This window comes from Myxine glutinosa, chromosome 3 (assembly GCF_964187855.1).
Source record: "Myxine glutinosa chromosome 3, kmMyxGlut1.1, whole genome shotgun sequence".
NCBI lineage: Eukaryota > Metazoa > Chordata > Myxini > Myxiniformes > Myxinidae > Myxine > Myxine glutinosa.
The window spans coordinates 41,445,821-41,460,848 of NC_136263.1; the positions used below are offsets into that span (position 1 = coordinate 41,445,821).

The 15,028-nt window shown below is 43.0% G+C and overlaps 1 protein-coding gene across 4 annotated transcripts in view; it reads left to right on the forward strand.

The window, feature by feature from the left end:
* Positions 1-15,028, forward strand: part of LOC137423650 (ectonucleoside triphosphate diphosphohydrolase 1) — a 122,338-nt gene that overhangs the window by 83,148 nt on the left and 24,162 nt on the right. For all 4 annotated transcript variants that reach the window (XM_068111014.2, XM_068111015.2, XM_068111016.2 and 1 more), the window contains one exon: positions 12,297-12,432. In XM_068111014.2, coding sequence (XP_067967115.2) covers positions 12,297-12,432 — 136 coding nt within the window. The remainder of the gene's footprint in view (positions 1-12,296; positions 12,433-15,028) is intronic.

Genomic DNA, 15,028 nt, shown 5'->3' on the forward strand with positions numbered 1-15,028 from the left:
CATCATAGGACAGATTTCTAAAATTGACAATTTTCATCCGATTAACTTAAACTTTGAAGACGATTTGCATATCAGGTCACTGAATTCAGCCACTAATTATTTTTGAGGTCAAAATGCTGCTCTACTGAGTGCCATTCTACTTTATTCTGTTTTGCCAAGTGTCGCTCTATGAGTGATTTTTCATCGGTTTGTTTGTTTGTACGCACAGAATAAATATGATTTTCTCTTCAACCGTTGGTCCAATTGACAGGAAATTTTCATCATAAGTGCAACTCCACCTGTATAATTTTAATGACATTTATGACGTCATAGGTCACGTGGTATGGGTGCCATCTTTCAAAACCGAAAACCTTTACATCTCTATATCTCCAAAAGTGCTGCCTAGAAAAAATTCAGACATGGCTCATTGTAAAGAACTCTACATGTGGAATAAAATTAATTAATGATGATGTCATAGGTGCCTCCATTATGACGTCATAATTCGACAAGTACAAAACTTCATCCGATCAAGATGAAATTTCTTGAGCATCATCTGGGGATAAATTGGTGGAGAAAAAATATATAATGATGACGTCATCGGTCACGTGGTTTGGCCGCCATATTTGTTTTAACACAAAAGTCGATTTTGGTTCAGGTCCGAATCCAGATCTGGCTTAACAGTGGGATAGAAACCATGAACTGTTCAGCCTGGCGGAGGTATGTGCTCTGCTGGGTACCATTCTAGTTTTTCTCATGCATCTCTATGAAAGATTTTATTTACCCCTTTGATTGAAATTTCTCTGCTCAAACAACCTCATACTTTACTGCCCTATAGTTGCTTTGCCACTGTGGATATTTCATCATTTTCACCAGAAATCGGTTTGAGAGCATTGCCTTTCTACTTTTCCATTTTTGGATGGATTTATTTTGCATTTCATACCTGCATTGCAATTCCTATTTTTATTGCTCATTTGGATTTCTCCTCGGCATATTTCCTTTGACTTCCTCCATTGCTTTTGCTTCCACCTACGGTTGTAACGTGCCCGTAGCATACCACACGTGAAAGTTTTGGCTCCTTGGAGTATTTTTTTTGAATTTTTTTTTTACAGAAGTGTGTTTGTACAGGCGGTTGGTTATGACACACTCCATTTTCCTGTTTTCATAGTGTTACCCAAAAGGTTATACGGCACTCAAACTCTTTCGCTGAATGAACACGAGGCCCTTTTTTTCTTTTTCGTTTTTTGGCTCAAGTCGGTTCATTTGATATTTGTGTCCGGAAATGGACACTGTTGCATTTAGCTCAAAATATGTGTAAGGAGACCATGCTCGTTGTTCCAGCCTAGTTACATTTAAAATGCAGACACACAAGCACACATCTGCACACACAGTGCTACCTTTTTTCTCTGAAATGTTGTGAAACTATATTTTGCAGCATTGATTCTTCTATCTCCATATTTTGTACAAGTATCACTTAGCACTTTCTCACTAAAGTAAGTAACCCTAAATAATATTCAGATTAAGTTGTCGGCTCAGACTCAGGATGATTGCTTCATACGCCCTTCCTATGTGAAATGGGAGATGGAAATATACTTAAGTTATCGTAACACCTCACCCGGTTCAGCTAACGAATGCCCCTCGATCCCGTAACTCAGTGTTGATGAGACTGTGGGGAACCACGAAACAAAATGGCTGCCTCCACTTGTTGATGTTATCCAAGAAGAACGTTTGTACAGCTTAGCATAACAGGCAACACAATACACCAATGGTGTCACAAAATAAATCAACCTATCACTACAAAAAGAACTCCTTGGTACTTAAAATGTATTCATTGTTGCTCGTGTTGTCCTACTGTGTAAAGTAACTACAGTTTATGGTAATTGTACACAATTCTCTCCTTGCAGGAGTAATTATTTATACAGTAGATTTCCCAATCTTTCACATTCTCTGTTGATGGACTTTAACCTATTTGTCACTCGGAAGCTGGAGTACCGTCTCCAGTGATGGGAAAACCAAGCATACATATCTGTCCCCAATGATGGGGAAAGTTTAAGTTAATCTATCAATTTAAATTATTTCATGGACTATAAAAAGGCTAATTGTGTTGCACTCTTTATTTCACTCAGAGGCAAATCTCTGAGCTACAAGTACTGCCCACCGCAAAATGGTGGAGAGAAATAGGACAGCGGAGGTTCAATTTGTCTAAAAAGAGGGCAAAATATCCTGCTTGCAAAATAGAATTTGGCATCAACATTACTCATGTGTGTTCTCCCATCATTTCAAGAGTGAATATTGAGCTTTTTAAATGCAGCATGGGAAGCGGCCGCCGTAAACGGGAGACAGACGAACATATTGGCAGACACCATGGTTTGCTATATACATGTATAATAGATGACTTTCCTTCCAAGGTACCAACACAGAAAAAGGCCATTCGGCCTATCAAGCCTGCACAATGGTTGTCAATCTATGACAGTTTTTCTTGTATACAGTCGAGGCTCATGGAAGAGCTAGAACACCAAACATGTATGGACGCAACAGGCCAAAAGGAACAGTCATGAGTGGCGGGAGGTACACCAACAGCTGAGTTGAATGTCAAAATAGAAGGAGACCTGGGCAAACAATGTGGTGGTGAGGAATGGGGTGCACAGGATGGATACAGAAGTAAACTTCTTCCACCTCCCTATCCCCTCCTTTCTCACCCTCCACTTTCCTCCCACCCCTCTTCCCCTACCCCCCTCTGCCTCTCTCTCCCTCCCTCTCTCTCTCTCTCTATATGTCCCTGCTCTATCCTCTTTAAACGTTGAGCGACAAGCAAAGAAGCAACACCCACCACATTTAAAGTCTTTCATATAACTCATTACTTGGCCGGAGTGGCATTACATTGGCATGCAGTTTTTTTTTGTTTTTTTTTGTTGTTTTTTTATATAACTCATTACTTGGCCGGAGTTTGAAACGCCAAACTCCTCGACTCAACCCATTACGTCAGCGAATTCACCGATAAATTAAATATAAGTTTATTTTGGACCTCTTTGATCGAAGTTTATTATGAATCGTTATTTTTCGGTCACAATACTAAATGGAGGTTTTCGTTTAATTAAATGACCGCCTTGCAGTGCAACCTTTGTTCAAAGACTTTCAGTATAGGTTACTGTTATTAACAACACCGACATGGTTTGTTCAACTATGAGATAATCCTCATACTTTGTCACAGAGCGTCGTTGCGACAAAGCAGCTTCCTGCGAGCAAGGGTTATACTGGTTTGGTTGCCAATGCCACCCCAGCAGTAATTCAGGCAGGCTTACCTTAGAGGCTTAGAGGCGCAGTAACAGCTTAGAGGTGAGGTCGCGTACCTCAGTGTCATACTGTCAAGCCCAGGACCTATCTTAACACACTGTTAATAAACAAACTGCGATTCCATGTTGTATTTATACGATATTAAAATGTATCTCGTTTGGTATCATGTGTTCAACAATGGGACACCCTGTTGAATGCAAGAGCTTTGCCTGCATGTGGAGCTTTTCAAAAGCATCGCCGGAAGCGGCCGCCAGAAACGGGACACAGCCGAACGTGCGAACATACAAACACACGGACAGACACGACACTTCGTATTATATAATAGATCTTCTCACTGTGCCACACCAGGGAGGCAGTTGTTAGTGGATGCATATATATTGAGATGGGATTCATTTCTGAATTTAGCCTGCTGGTTGCATCATTAATGAGATGTGGCTGTGCCACTTGATGCAGCATTCGAGCAGAAATTTGGATTTTGTTCAGGGTGCCGGCGATAACGCGCCTAGTCTTCACAAAAGACAGCACAGCATCTATAATATCCACCGACCAGTGCGAGCAGACGGGATTCCCAGTTTAATGTCCATTCGGTGGATGGCACAGGTATTGAAGCATCGCCCTGCACACAACTCACCAGGACAACAGTTTATATCTGGGTCAAGATTCGAACCAAGGCTAGACTGCTCATTGGCATGCACAGTGCACACATAAATCTAGGCTATCCTGCGAGCCCAGAGACAGTAATCAGGATACAATCACACAGATTGGCATGCAGTTCTCTGATGAGACCTTCATCTGTGTTTTGTAGACCTTGGAAAGACCCATTATTCTGCAAGTTGATTGCATCCCTGAAGTTCCCTTTCTGTGTTTATCATTCCAAAACATGTGGTTCTTAGCATCAAAAGGGTTTCATGAAGAGTCGAGCGAAATTTAACGATAATAATTTGTCCTTGTTTTGCAATTCACAAGCACACTTTGTTTGTCCTTGCCAAGTACCGTCTGGGGGGAATGTTTTCTGCAAGGAAAGATATTGGTTCTGCAATAAGAACTGCTTGAACACCACACCACTTGGAGATTAATTCCATCCCTCCCTAGCAACAAGAGCACATGTTGCAAATCTAACTCAAAATGTATGTAGTATGTGAACAGGAATGTGGTGTACGAACATGAAAACCTTCGTACACCGGTCGTTCAAATGACCATCTTTTGCCTTAGTATCAGCAACCACCAAGCTTTTTGTAATTAAAAAAATGAACAATGTAATATTTTGGTTTGTAATTTAAATTGCAATAGGGGGGCAACCTCGTTTTATGAGGTCATTGCATCTCGATTCTCGAAGAGATTAACTTATAAAATGGGTCGTGATGTCTGGATGTCTGTCTGTCCGTCCGTCCGTCCGTCTGTGCGTTACTTTTTTGCTGTTTTTGCTACTCCTCCTCATCTCTCAGCTGATTGCTCTGAAACTTGACAGATGAATATAAGACATTATCCCGCACAATCGCTCGGGCTTCAATCTTTAGATTTTGGATCATGGGGACTCCCAGAGGGGGTTACTCCCAGAAACTTTAGATCCCTACTTTTTTCTCTTTTTTTTTGTATACAAGATCGAGGCTCGTGTAAGAGCTAACATTAATCACAAAAAACAAACGGACACATAAAACATGTAATAAAGGGAGCTGGAGACAAGATGGGGAGAGAGAGGGGGAAGCATACAAGTACAACATTTGAGTGTAGGGACATCGGGAGATCTGTGGGAGGGAGAGGGCTTGGGGTGAGGCGGCGTGGAAAGGGGGAGGTGGGAGAGGTATAAAACACATGGACACAGCTAGGACTTCCAGGAAAGAAGTTTGAATTTCAAAAAAGTGGATCTGGGGTGAATTAACAGGGTAGAAAAGAAAAAAAATGGTAGAAAAGATCAAGGTTTTGTATGGGGGAAGATAAGAGATGGTGGTGAACAGCTGTTTTTTGTACACCGTTGTTTTAAGTAAGAACACTTGTCACTTATTTACCAACCGATTGTTCTCAAACCCGATATAGCCCTTCTACTCAATGGTCCACTTGGTCTTAGATTTTTCATTTTCCGATTAAGGGGGCTCCCAGGAAGAGATGTCTGAACTACAAGCTCAAGGGATGACCGTCGGCCCACTCTGAGGGGCTATTTTATGTTACTTCCGCATTGATAGCATCAAAAGGGTTTCTCAGTGCCACGGCCGGCATGAAATAATCAGCAAACGTTCAATTCGAGGCAAAGTCATTTCAAAGTGAAATTGGTGTTCTGGGTCAACGTCATAAGAGGGTCCTGCATGGTGAATCGCACCATCCTTATCGAAGCAGCGTTAACCCGACTGTCCTGCGTTGTAGTCAGGTTCACTATGTCAATAAATTATATTTCGTTCAAAATCATGGTAGATTAGCAAACCTATACATTTTTGGAAAGGTTATACTGTTATAGCATAAGGAAACTAAAAATCAATGTTTATATTTGGAGAGATACCTGTATGGCGGCCATTTTGGATTTTCAAAATGGCCACTGTAAAATACATATTTTGTTCTATTTCTGCCTCTAATTACCCTAAAAACTTTTAAAAATATACTAAACCTATATTTTCAGGGACAAGGAATCCAAGGAAAGTATCAAATTAGTGCTATGGGGAATGGTAAGACACGAATCAAAGGTTTTGAATTGCAAAATACTGTCTTTATATTCGCGATAAGTTGCATAATCAAATACATGTTATCATTTTGTACAGGCAGTTAATAACATCAAAATGTGTCACAATAATTCATATCACCAAACATACACAGGCAGTCAGCAAAATCATATATACACATGCAGTCAGTATAACTTCACATCTACACAGGCAGTCAATGACAAAATATACACAGGCAGTCAATGGCATCAAACATACACGATTACAGAATATGCCATTTAGAGTTCGTCATCACTGTCCTGTGTGTCGTATCCGACAATATAGTCCGCATCGTTTTCACAGTCCGTTCCACACAAGCAAAGGTCGGTCAAATTGATTGGCAAATCGAATTGGTCGAATGGTCGATCGAATCGAATTCGATGAATCGAATCGAATCGAATCGATCGAATTGGTCGAATGGTCGAATGGTCGATCGAAGCGATTGGTCGAATGGAATTGGTCGATTGGTCGAATTGGTCGAATTGGTCGAATCGAATTGGTCGGAATTGGCAAATGTAAACATTGATTTTCAGATTTTCCATGTAATAACGTTTCCAAAAATGTATAGGTTTGCTAATCTACCATGATTTTGAACGAAAAAACATAGTGAACCTGACTATTGCTCGCATTTGATCATCATTGGCATGAAATGTGACAAATTGCCTTTTGAAAATAATTGATCTTTGGCCCTTCTGTCATCATCATTGTCTTTAAATTGCTATCGACCTTTATTGATTCTTCTGACACTTTTTTCTCCAGTTACATTGAATGTGATACAATTGTACTCCCAACCACAACCCCTCAATTAGCACCTTTACACTGTCTATCTGTCGAGCTGCAGCGAGATGACCTCGGCCTCGCTTTCCATCTATATTTGTTCTTGGATCGACACTTTCTTTGTACCTCTTCCAGTTATTTTGAGCAAAATATTATCTAAGTTTCCGTGATTGGTAATGTTTAGTAAACTATCTGGGTTCCCTACTTGCTCTGACTCATTCACATTGTGACGTTGATGTTGTCAGTCGTCATCACCAAATCAAGCAGACATCTATACAACGTGATTGTGAGCACAAGACGATTTATCAAGCGGACTGGCAGGATAACCTAGAAGTATGCAAACTCGCCTATAAGCTGTCTAGCCTGGGTTTGAATCCAGGCCCAGCTATAAACTGTCATCCTGGTGTCACATCACTGGCAGGATGATTCATAAATGTGTGTGCCGTCCCGAAGATGGACGTTAAACTGGACGCCCTATCTGCCGGAATTAGTTGGTGGCGTTAAAAATCCTATTGTGTCCTTTTGCGAAGAGTGGGCGAGCTATTGCTGGCACCATGAACACATGGAAAATTGCTGCGCTAACCAACAGAGGGCATTGCATCAGTGGCACATCCACGTCCTCTGCCAATGATGCTACCCTGCAGCTTTTTCTTTTTCTTTTTTTTTGTATACAAGATCGAGGCTCGTGTAAGAGCTAACATTAATGACAAAAAAACAAACGGACACATAAGACATAATAAAGTGAGCGGGAGACAAGATGGGGAGAGACGGGGAAACACACAAGTACAACATTTGAGAGCAGGGACATCGGGAGATCTGTGGGAGGTAGAGGGCTTGGGGGGAGGAGGCGTGGGAAGAGGGGGGTGTGGAGAGGTAAAAACACTTCGACACTGCTAGGACTTCCAGGAGAGAAGTCGGTATTTCAGAAAAGTGGATCTGGGGTGTATTAACAGGGGTCGAGAAGATCAAGGTTTTGGATTGGGGAAGATAAGAGATGGTGGTGAACAGCTGTTTTAAAGACCTGGAGGGTGGAGTGGGATTGAAGAGAGTGAGGGAGTTTGTTCCAGAGGCAGGAGAAAAGGGAATGAAAGAGTGAAGGTGAGCAGAGAGTCTTGATTTTGGCAGTTTAACCATAAGAGGGTTGCTGGCACATCTTGTGCGACCTGTAGGAGTATTTGGGGGACAGAGCTGGGAGAGCTAGGCCGGATAGGAGTCGGTAGAAGGCAGCCTTGTGCTGCATACGAACGAATAAGTTTGTCAAGCGTGTCTTCATTCATTGTGATATGGTGCTATCTTTCCATATGGTGCTGAGTGATCTAAGAACCACTACCATTGTGCTCACTTGCATTGGCACTCCTGCCCGGAGAGCCGATGCTAAAGTCCCGATGCCATCCTCGTTGGGCAATTTAAAGTGGTGATATTTCCACAAAGTGATTTTTTTTTTCCTGGAGCACACGGTAAACTTGAAAAACATTGGGATATACTGTTACCATATTTGGCCTTGCTGGACCACACTGTAATGTTTTTGTAATGTAAAATGTAACAAAATATAATTTTCTACAAAGTGATGTTTTCTGGGATACACTGTACACCTGAAAAAAACTTTTGGGACATACTATAACAATATATACATTTGTATATTGTTACTGCACCGGGGGTACCACGATGGGCTTCCTCGGTCCTGTGGGGCAGTGTTCCCAGCTTTCCACTATGGACACCCTCTGCCAGATCAATGGGAGAAAGGATGAGAACGAAACAGATGGAAAATGCACAGCTATTATTTATTTATAAAAACAATGGTGAAAAGCAGATAATTTACAGGTCTTTATTCACCAAGCCAAACCAAAGGTGAAAGGGAATGTATTTACAGCAAAAACAAGCAAAGTAATAAGACACAAAAGAGCAGACTTATCCTTGCACGTATTCTTAGACAATGTTAACACACAGAGACCAGGTACCTGCATTCATTCCGTAAGGAAGACGAAGAAAGGAATGAATTAATAGACAGAGGCAATCTGGAGGATAGGAACGACTGACTCCTCTCGCTTACCTCCCCAAACCAGGTGGGAGGGGTGGGGGGGGGCATTGTGATGGGGAGGAGGGTGGTGGAGTGTTAATGTGGTGACAGGAATTATGTGGTGCAAATGTAGAGAGAGAGAAAAAAAAGACTGTATAGGGTTGTGTGCTCCGAATGTCGCCAAGAAGAAGAAACCTTCCTGTAACTAAGTATGACCGGATGTCGCGTAAGTATATATTTCTCTCCATGTGAGGGGTGGAGCTATGTTAATTAGATAGGGTATAGGGGTAGATTCCCTGTGTAGTTGCCTCTCTGGTTTTCCCTTTATTTCTTATGACACTTGCAACACCAGCCATGTAATGAGCATCAACAAATAAATAACATAATCGCCGACCGGATCCGGAATTCTACCACTAACGCCACCCAGCCGAGTCATCTCAAGGGGCAGCAAGAAAGGCCGCGAGGCCCCATCCTGAGAGGAATGATTGGTCAGGATGGCCATAGAGTGATGCGATGGCACGGCACGATTGGAGAGCGTGTGACGTCATCGTAGAACGTTCCAGCACAAGGAACAAAAAGGCAGAGCATGGCCATTTTCTCTCTCCTAGTTCAGGGTTTCATAACAAGCAGTCACATTTACTCTCTTGCGCTGGGTTTGATTGCGGACGGACGCACATTTACTCTCTTCTGTCTGGGCCTTCATTGCGAGCGGACGCATCCTTCTCTTTCCTCTCCTTGGTGTTGGCTCATGACGGCTGCGTTTTGTGTCGTGTGCACCTGGGAAGTTCGGGACAAACGGAGCTTGGTGCAGCCGAGCAAGAAGGATGTGGGAGGAGCTGGGGCCTGTTCGCTTCGCGTCGGTGGCTGGTGGTGAACGCAACTTTGCACCAATGCGTATTTCCCCACGCAGGGACGTGGGACCTTTGACGACCCTGGATGGTCAAAGAGACCAGAGCTGAGTCCCAGCAAACATTACACACATTTTTACTTTCGTTATTTTATCATCCCCTTTTGTGTAATTGTGTTTGAGTGGAGGATCCTCAATATAGGAATTTTAGTTTTACCGCCCATTATTTGTTATCTTGGCATTACTTTCATTAAATCATTATTTGTTACATTTTACATTCCTTGTCTTGTCCGTTTATTTGTTTGTGGTTTGGAAAACCAGCGTCTCGTCTGTCCGTCCATGTAAGCTCTCGCTGCCGTCCGATACACCCCGCGCGTGTCATTACCGCCATAGTTGGGTAAACGCCTCTGAGTTAAAGCGTGGTCGGCCATCCATCTCCCAGGGGTGTTAATCGCAGTGAACATGACAATATCCTCCGATACTAAACGTTGGAGTCCCAGGTTTATCTAAACAAAATACTAGATATAACTATTCTATTGTTTTATGTGATTTAGTATGTGACACCCAGGGGCTTCCAAAATCCGTCACAATATAATTTACCGTATACGTATTAGTTCCATTATATTGTTGTGGTTTTGAGAACCCACACTTGTAAATATGACATCATTAAAGGGTTAAAGGTTGCACCCCATAGTTAGGCCACAAGCAACACGTAGGCCACAATGGGACATCAGTTATTTCATTAGTATGTGTATAGGTAAGGCCATGTTTACAATAGTTGAATCTGCGTTGTGTCAATCAAATAAGGAGTAGGTCCCCATTCGTCCATTTTGCAAGCCTCCCTCTCCAAGCGACGCCATTACGCGCCCTCCAGTCTGTCCCATGGCCCTCCCAAATTGTTACGTGCCTCGGCCAGCAGCAGCAGCCTTAGCTGCTCGCAACCTCGCTGGGCTTCCGCCCAAACGCCGCCATAAACCACGAGGGGAGGCCCGAGAAAGGGGGCGGAACCCCAGGAGGGCGTGGCCGGTAAGCGATAACCAGCCAACCAGGGCTGAAGTGACATCGCCGACAGGTGTGGTTTTGGGGCTCGCGGAGCGATCGCTTGGTTGAGTTATAAAAGCGAGCGCAAAGCCCTTTTACAGGAATGATGCAGTGGCGCTTATTAGAGGAGGACTTGCCAGCGAGGACTTACAGCGGCAGCGTGTATTAAGAGATCTGGTTGGAAACGCGCTTTGCAACAGGACTGCGCGTAGAAGACTGTCGTGATTGCAAGAGAACTGGTTGGGAGAGCGCTCATAAGGGAGGACTGTGAGGACTGCAAGGAAGCGCGCTGATTAAGAGGACATTGGAGAGGGGGCGTTTGGTGCGAATAGTACGCATATTACGTATGCAGCACACCAGCCTCCCCCCCCCCCCCCCCCCTGTTATATAATTGTCCGGTCGCGTTCCAACTACACGCGAAGCTGCCTGCCGGGTTTCGTCCGTTGGACCGGAGCCTGGATCGGAGCCGGGCTGGAGCCTGGACGCATTGGTGACCATCAACCATCTACAATCCCCGTGTGAGTGTCTGAGACGGGCCCGTTTGTCCTGGGGTATTAAGAATAAGACTGTTTAAGGCTGCCTGTGTGCTTCTTCTTCCTCTTCCTATCCTGTACATTTCTTTCGTTTCCTCTTCTTCTTTTTTTGTACATAATTAATAAACCAATCTGTTCTTCCTATTTTCTGGGTTTCCTCTTATTCGATCGCATCAGTCTTTTCTCCATTGGGTAAACGTGGCACGACCGGAACCGCCATAATCGGGTTTAGTCCCTGTTAACGGCCCGAATCGCGGCTCGCTTCGCTCGGCGTGTCCACTAACGCCGTGGTTCGGGCGGGAGTTATTTCCCTGCTTCACGGTCGGGGTTAGTAATTAGGTATTCGGACTAAATTGACCAATAACCCTACCTAATACCGACCGGAAGGAGCATATAACCTCCAGGACTCGGGTCGGCCAGATAAAAAGACAAGGGGATTAACCCCCTTGATAAGGGGAGAGCCGACGTCCGAGTTACTTAACAATATTAAGATACAGTCATAATGTACATTGCTCAGTTAAGTAACGGGTCGTTTCAAAACATGTCACATTAGAAGGCTTACCCTCATGTGATAACCCCACAGGCCTTACGCAGCCTTCATCTCCGATTCCGGTTTATCTGGTTTCTTGCTTCCAATTTAATCTGCCATTCATGTTGATTTTATAATCCTCAGGTCTTTTGAAATCAGCTTCTGTGATCTCGGCAGGAGTTTCCCACCTCGGTGTTTGCACAAAATCACTAAAACGATGGTATAAATATTAACGAACCATTAATTATGACTTGGCAGTGTGAAGGAGCTTTGCTCATGGGCAGGTTGGGCTTGGCTGTGGAATTATTTTGTTTCAACAGGAACGGCTTATGGCGGACTTATCTCGAGATGCAAAGGGCTGGACTTTTTGTAGAGCATTTGTTTGCACAATCTGGGATCTTTTGGAATGCCGAGGCTAATAGAATGACTAATGGGGGTGTCAGGTACAAAAGCACCGATTGAAATGCGACAATATTCGTATTTGTTATCTCTTAAGCTGAGGTGTTGCATGATGATGATTATGTTAATCTGCCCATCCTTTTACCAGCTTTTGCAAGCTTTGCTCTAATTTTCTTTACTTACAACCTCCTGGCAGATCCCCTCACAGAGTTTGAAAGAAATCCAAATAGCACACTGCATTGCCTGAAAGTCGCCGTGAAATCGGTGCCATCCATAAAGCGAGCGGAAACGACCATCTCTCTGGGTGCCACGGCTGGCATGCGCCTATTAAGGTAAGATGTCTCGCCACATAGGTGAACCCATCGTGCTCCAGCCTCTGCAGCTCATCTGAAACACCCAATATCCATCGCTGCGGATAGATTGTGTTTAGCATTATCAGTAAGCATTGGATCTCCATGCGTGCAGTGCGTCTTTCTTCTTTGGGCATTTGGCTTGCGATGTGCCTGCAACATTTTATGCGGGTGATCGACATAATTGTGGTCGGTTTGATGAAAATTTTTGACCAGAACCTTTTGTTTCTGTTAAGTTTTATTTCTCATTTATAACGCAAGTATAACTCATTAGAGAGCATACCTCCGCCTGGTTGGCCATATCACTCAATGGTGATTAATCACTTTAAAAATTCTACTAGCTGGATCCGGATCTGGATCTTCACCAAAATTTATTCGATTCTTCCTCATCACACACACAACCTGTCCAACAAGTTTCGTCCAAATCCGTCCATAACTTTTTGAGATATCCTGCTATGTATCGTTTTTGGCCCTATCTCCCAATGGTGAAGAATCACTTAAAAAATAAAATAATTCTCATATCCGAATCCATATTCAGATCTTCACCAAAACCGAATCGAGTCTTCGTCGTCACACACACAACCTGTCCAACAAGTTTCGTCCAAATCCATCCTCAACTTTTTGAGATATCCTGCTATGTATCGTTTTTGTCCCTATCTCCCAATAATGAAGAATCACTTAAAAAATTAAATAATTCTCATATCCGAATCCATATTCAGATCTTCACCAAAATCTAATCGAATCTTCCTTGTCACAAACCCAACCTGTCCAACAAATTTCGTCCGAATCCGTCCACAACTTTTTGAGATATTTTGTTCACAAATGGACAGACAGACAAACTGACAGACAGACAAACTGACAGACAGGGGTAAAAACATAACCTCCATCCACCTTTGGTGGCGGAGGTAATAATCTTGGCTCACAGGATGGCTTGGGGATACGTGCACTCGCTTTCGGGCTGTCTGGCCCTGCATTTGCATCTCCACGCAGCGAGAAACCGTCATCCTGGTGCTTGACATGCACGACGATACAGATATGTGTGTTCTGTCCTTGGTCCTTGGGGTACATTAAATATCCCACAGTGTCTCTCGCGAAGACTAGTCGAGTTATCGCTGGCATTCTGAGCAGATGAATTACAACTTCTTTCTCACGCTGTCGAGCCATCCTGCACTGACGAAATTGCCAATATTCCCCAACGTGATTAGATGGGCCTCCAATCGCTGAATGCCTTCGTCCTGCAGTGGACCAAAAATGGCTGACAATGCTGAATATGACAATAACAATGAATACTTGTTTTTGTTTATGATATATTTTTTATTTATATGTATATATTAATTTATTTTAATTTTTATTTTTTTAATATCTTTTTATAATTTTAAGTTTTTTGTTTTTTTTATCGTTTATTTTTATTATTTTTGTGTAGTTTTTCTTGACAATTTTTCCTTTTAACATGTGCAAACTAGAACGCCACTCAGTAGAGCGCATACTCCCGCCGTGGGTGGCCGCTGCTGAGCCGTATCTTCCAATGGTAAAAAATCCTTCAAAAAATTCCTGGATCCGGAATAATATCCTGAGCTTCATCAAAAACTAATCAATTCTTCCTTATCCCAAGAGCAATCATCGCACCAACTTTCATCCAAATCCATTCAGAACTTTTCCAGATATCCTGTTCACAAACACACGAACACACGAACACACATACGCACACATACACACACACACACACACACACACACACACACACACACACACACACACACAAACACACACACACACGGACGGACACGATCGAATGCATTACTCCCTGGCGGGAGTAATAATTCAGCCCGTCAGGCAATATGCTTGTGGATCCATTGAAACTACTCGTAAAATCTTCTCTGGGAACTATCCATAGCCAGTGCTGACATCTGCTGCACACAAGATGGATGCTTTGGGAGTGGAGCTTAATGGAGTTTAAATTGGAAGCAAAATTTCACTAGTGAAGCTCAATGCTCCACACATTTATTGCCTGTCCCTGTGCATCTCTGAATCAAAAAACATTTGCAAACAAGGAGAAAGTTTCTACTGTGTGTGGCATGCACATTGCACAATGTCCCGTGTGTTTCCTGTGGGATATTTCATGGATTAGATGTGATGTTATGGGAGGACATGTCTGGAAGAGTGAGTTTTGCGGTGCATCCATTTCCAGAATCACTGCAGTTGGATGTTTTGGGAAAGAAATGCACAGTTCTGTAATTGAGAAACATTTTATTAATGTGACAAATTGCTTCATATGCTTGTTACTTATAGCAACACCCACTGGAGGACAAGCATTTTAATCATAATATGCAAGCAAGCCACAGAATGAACAAATGGGTCATCTACTTATTACGTACGCACTGGTTTGAGAGAGAGGAGTGTCAACTTGAGTAAATTTAAAATGAGAAAGCAAGACAAGGGAGGATGCTAAGAGAGGAGGACATGGGAGTGTGGAGCATTGAGAGAAGGGAATGAAGATTCAGACATGAAAGTAAATTGCGGAATTATAAGGAACATGTAAGAAGTTTAAGAGAGCGTGTCACCACGTAATAAATAGATT